This window comes from Nicotiana tomentosiformis, chromosome 11, assembly GCF_000390325.3.
Source record: "Nicotiana tomentosiformis chromosome 11, ASM39032v3, whole genome shotgun sequence".
Lineage (NCBI taxonomy): Eukaryota > Viridiplantae > Streptophyta > Magnoliopsida > Solanales > Solanaceae > Nicotiana > Nicotiana tomentosiformis.
In genome coordinates, this window is record NC_090822.1 from 67,630,611 (window position 1) to 67,636,472 (window position 5,862).

General features: G+C 33.2%; 1 protein-coding gene across 1 annotated transcript; it reads right to left on the reverse strand.

Annotated features, from left to right (window-relative positions):
- Positions 1-2,171: 2,171 nt before the first annotated feature.
- Positions 2,172-5,433, reverse strand: LOC104105596 (transcription factor MYB63-like). Its single transcript, XM_009613943.3, has 3 exons — positions 5,078-5,433; positions 3,289-3,418; positions 2,172-3,130 (listed from the first exon to the last, which is right to left on the reverse strand). Exons 1-3 carry the CDS (start codon positions 5,214-5,216, stop codon positions 2,545-2,547), a joined length of 855 nt encoding a protein of 284 aa, XP_009612238.1. The 5' UTR covers positions 5,217-5,433; the 3' UTR covers positions 2,172-2,544.
- Between the last annotated feature and the right edge of the window lie 429 nt (positions 5,434-5,862).

A 5,862-nucleotide genomic window follows, 5' to 3' on the forward strand; every position in this document is an offset into this window, starting at 1 on the left:
ACTTCATCTTCTTCATCTTCTGGTTTTCTCAAAGCTTCCCCTTATCAACAATCTCTTTCCTTCATAAAAATGGCAAAAACTTCAAAGTCTGTTCCCAAAAACGAAACACCGTCTTCTTCAAGACCTTTTGAAAACACTTCTAATGTTGTTACTGAGGAACCTCCTCTGAGATCAGGCTTTTAAGAACTCTTCCATGGTTTGTTTTTGGGGGATTCATCTCAGATGTTCAAACCAAGAAATCAGTTGTTAAAGTTTAATTTTCAGCTTCATTCGCAATATCGAAGCAATTTACAATAACATACAATTAAACTCTTAAAATCTGATAGCAATTATTTTCAATAACCCAACAACAACTTATAAAAGAAATTTCACCAAGAAGGTTTCAAATCAGCAGCTATTTTTAAATTTTGACACACGAAGAATTGCTACACAAGATTTTCAACAACAATCAACCATCTGAATTAAATGTGAGCTTCAGATCTGATGACCCTAAAACCCAATCAATGAGCTCGATCCTTCGACACACATGTACAATTTCAAACAAACTTCAGCACACTTCGAAATTGGAGTTTCAAAGTCCGAAGAGCAACTCAAACAAGAATAATGGAAGAACTATTTTTGGTGTATTTCAGTTTTCTGATTTATTTGTTGTAATTATGGTTCAACAAGGAAGAACAAAGCATAAAGGAAGGAGATTTCTGCCAAGTTTGGGCTGCCTAAATGGACGGACACATTAACAAATTTAACCCAGTTGCTTAGGTGGATGACCACGTAAGCAAATCTAACCCGTTTGGACTGCCATGTCAGCTTCAATGGCCAGACTAACATTTTAAGGGGCATTTGTGGTCCAAAACATAGATGGCATAGATAGTTTTGGTATCAAAAAACAAACGGAAGGTATTTTTGAGCTATTTCAAATAGTTCAAGGATTTTCTTGACCCTTTTCCGTTAATAATTTAATAACCCCGCAATAGATAGCTAATCAAGAAATTATAACTTACCTTTTAAGGGCACCAATAAAATATTACTCAAAAGCTAAGAAATATTTGATGTTACAACATTTTACGGGATGCTACATAATCAATAAAGTTTTGTACCTTTGTTTTTCTGGATTTCGTGACAAAATATCGACAGAGTATTCTCTGTATTGCCAACTATCCAATTTTTATTCAACAATCAAAGAATCCTAAAGTATGTTATTGGTTTAACTTATATGGCGGGCAAAGCAGGAATTTAATAACCAAAGTAGGAACCAAAATACTACTTTTATGGCAGGCAAATAAATAAAGTAGTAGCATTTAACAAACAATTAATCTTTACATACTATTACACAAATACATTTAATACTATTAATAAAAAATAAAATTCACAAAATTCTCCAATTAAATAATATTCAACAAAATAAATAAATAATAAAAAATCTAGCTAAATTTCAAATAATCAGTAAAATTGTCAAACAAAATCAAATATTGTAAATTATACAAAAATTATAACTATTCCTAATTTTTTTTATGTAATTTAAAAAAAAACCGAGATCTATTTTACTATTACTACAACTAACAAAAAAAACAAGTTGCAAAAAAATCCGAAATAAATTGCGCAATAGCTAATACACATGTAATATACATAACGTAAATAATTAATACAGAGAAAAGTGTTAAGAAATACCTAAATTTTGAGAATATTTGAAAAGTTTGAATGTGGATTTGGACCACCGTTTCTTGAAATTCGACTACCTACTTTGTTCTACAGCACAGATAAACCTTCAATCTTCGAAATTACAAAACCCGCGCTCTTTTGTGGGACCTTTGTGGGCTTCAATGGGGGAAGAAAATTTAAAAAATGAGGGGGGGGGGGGGAGGGGGGAACGTTCTTCCTGGAAAAGGTATAGCGCATGAATTACATGCGCTATACATGAACATGACCTATTTTGAATTAAGGTATAGTGCATGTAATACATACGCTATACATTAACAGGGTTCTGGTCGTTAACGTAAAATATGCGCTATATATAAAATAGTATTCAATTTTTTAAGGGACCTATTTTGGTCCCTTAAGTCCAAAAACTTGTTGCTTAGGTTCCAGACACTTCCCTTTGTACAGAAAAGAAACTAAGGAATAAGACTTTGTCACAAATGCATCTACGTACTGAGTTTGTCAAATGGTAAAGCTTTACTTGGAACAGTCTTGTTCTAATTATTCAACTGATGCTATTAATTACATATAAAGAAGTATAGAATTCTTAATTTACTTAAAATTTTGAAAGAGGCGGGTTTCCAACTGTTTCCTTGTGTGGAGACGCACGCTTTGCACTAATTATCTTTCTGTAGTATACAAGTAATATTAACATTTGAACCCTAAATTCTAAATTCTAAACGTCTGCTTCTTAGGTTGCTTTTATTCTCTAGCTAGCTAATAATTGCTAATAGTATTAATATTTGAAGGTGGTGAAGGACCAAAGTTAAATAATTGCATGGGAGTAATTAATGGGAGGACGGGCTTCTTCGTCTTGGGATGTAACATTAATTGGACGCAGTAGTAGTCTTACTTAAGACCCAGTTCATTTTCAAAGTATCTCATCCAATTTTGGCATTCAAATTCCGATATGCCTTGGCAAACTGGCTGATCAGACCCCTCAGAATGATTGTCCAATTTGGACTCTGAATTAGGAGAAGGGCTCATAATATCTAACATGTCCCAAAAATCAATTCCAGATCCTTCCAATGGGATTTCAATCATCCCCTCATTATCATGCACCTTTCCCGCGGTGATACATGGAAAGTACTCAAGATTAGGCTCCTCATTCAGTTGGAATATCCAATCCATATCTACATTTGGACCTGAAATCTCAACTTGGCTTAAATTGGAAAGATTTGAGGCATAGGAAGAAGTAGGAGAGCAAGATTTTGATGCTTCTTTCTCTGTTATCATATTGTCATCATTGACGTTCTTGAATTCTCCCTCATTGGCAGTATGTGACACTACCGAAGTTGATGAAGAAGGAGGGGAAAATGAATTAGCACAACCATCTAATTCTGCATTCTTGAATCGTTTTTTTAAGCGTGTATTCCATATATTTTTAATCTCGTTATCTGTTCTTCCAGGCAAATGAGATGCAATCTTTGACCACCTGTCCATTAATTAATGATGACGTTGAATTAGGGAATATATATGCATGTTTGGACGTAGGAGTAAAGATAATATTGAAAAGATGCTCAAAAATTTATCGATATCTAGGAATAGATGTTTCACAAGCTTGGTCGTATAATAAGGGTATATGATTCATACTTGTTTCCCAAAGAGTGGTGCAATTTGACAATAGTGTACTCTTCTTCTGGAGTGAAATTTCCTCGCTTTACGTCAGGTCTTAGGTAATTAATCCACCTCAAACGGCAACTCTTTCCACGCCTCAGTAGCCCTACAAAATCAACAAAACACAAGATATTTTTAATTGACCAAGTTGGTGAATATATTCGAAGTTTTTGCCAGCTGCAAGTAACTTAATTCGTTTTTTCTTCCTGGTGGACCGTGGACCATTGATGACTTTTTACCAGTAATTAATTACCTGCCTTACTTTCTCCAACCGCTTTCTGAAAATGAAATTTCATTAGTTATATATAGACCTACTGTTAGTTGATTATTCTGATTTGGGGATTGTCTCAGTCATGACATTGTTAATAAATATATATATATATATATATATATATATATATATATATATATATATATATATATATATATATATATATATATATACTCGTTCTATAAATTAATACAAGAATGCAATAAATCCATCAAATTAAGATTTTACACAACCCCCAACTATTTCTATACGACAAATTTGCGCCAAAATATTTTTGCTATGGTTAGTGTATAGGCCAAAAATATGCCCTTGGAATATTTAGCATAAAATGACATTAATGAATGTCATCGGTCGAGCTCGCCTAAACCATAGCGAGATTAATGGTCGCGGTGTCGATATAAGCGGTGGTCGAGATATCAATAGAGATCGCAGTCAAAATGTCACAAGGGTCGAGGTAGAGATCGATTATTAGTGATAAGACTTGTAATGGCTAATTTATCATAATAGGGTATTAAAAAGGGGAATATTCTAGTGAATATTCCTGGTGTTTGTACTATTGGTGTTTTCTAAGAAAATGGGTCCATATATATAGAAAGAAGAGACAATGATAAGGGCATGTAATATTTTTCTGATAAGAAAACTTTTGAGAAGAAGACTCCTTTAGGATAAAAACACAAAGACTACCTTTTTATACAGATTTTAGTTCATATTATTCCCCGCTTTTTCACCGGATCCAAGGATTGTTCATGCAAATCTTTGATCTATCTGTCATTCACCGTTGTCAGGCAGAACATTCACTTTGTCCATTCATTATCGGGTGAACCATTCTTTTTATTTACATAAATGTCATTTATTGACATTTATTGCTAGATATATCTCATTTAATGTTCTTGTTGCAAGAGTATTTCATATTTATTGTCATCAATCATATGCGAGCTCAGTCTCATCTATCGTGTATCCTTACGCATAATATATAAAGTCATTATCTTTAACCAGATTTGACTCTTTATTATATAAATTTAATAGTTTAACCGAAAATTATATTTCTTGGTCAAACAATTAGCTTCACAAAATTTTTGCTATGGTCAAATATATCTTTGGCCCAATAATAATATAGAAGAAATTGTCTTCAGCAGGCAGAGACTTGTTATTATCGAACTAGCTGACCTGATTAAACCTTGTATCTATTGTTGTATTGGGCATGCAAGGCAATCTTATGGGCACTGCACCTCCCTTTTTTTGTTTCCATTGTTGTTTCTATTGATAAGGGTCTATTAATTCCCTGATCAAATGAACTGGAACGGGCAATATAAATCACCCAAGGAAAAGCTTTTAATTACCAGATATATATGCGCCTCATAAACATGAAGAGCAATATGGACACATTTAAACTATTCATATACGCGAATCTTAAATATTACTGTAATTCTTAAGGGTAGTACTCGGATTCCAACTACTGAAACTATGACCTTATTTGAGTTATGAGCTACGTACCAGCTTGTTTAGGGAGGGAGCGCCAGTTGGGGTGACCATGCTTCTGAATGAAAGAAATGAGCCTAAGATCCTCCTCACAACTCCATGGCCCCTTCTTCACCTTACCTTTATCGCAGCATGCTGCTCTCCCTTTTCTCATCTCCCTCAATATGATCTCCTATATATATTATATATATGTCCGTATACTCTATATATTAGACGCCAGTTTCAAAATTGAAAACGAACTACACTTGTACCGATCTTTCACAATTGAGCTAGTATTCTGATCGGTCCTTAGCTTCTCAGTCTGTCTTACTATAGACCACACTGTGGTTTCTTCCTCGCAAACTCTCTTCACCTTATATACGACACATGTCTATATTTGGTGTCCCCATGTAATTTGGTGGGGGTGGAAAGGATCCACCATTTGAAGTTTATATAATATATAACTAATAATTAGGTTTATAGTCAAATATTTATAAATATTTACTCCATACTATATTTCTCAATATATATAATTAAATTATATGTATTCTCACATTAATTTTTAATTACTAAGATTTATGTAAACATCCGCTACAAATAAGTATTTACCAGTGAAGAGTTGGTGTAAAACAAAAAGTTTATGCACGATATTTAACATATATGTTACTATATGTCAAAAAGGAGAAATAAAATGCAGCAGAGCCATTGATTAATACTTTGAAATCTATTTATGATGTAATAGAAGTCGTGCAAATAACAAAAGAACAACACGTCCTATTATGTTGATTGGTACTTCTAAAGATAAGTCTTTGTTATCCTAC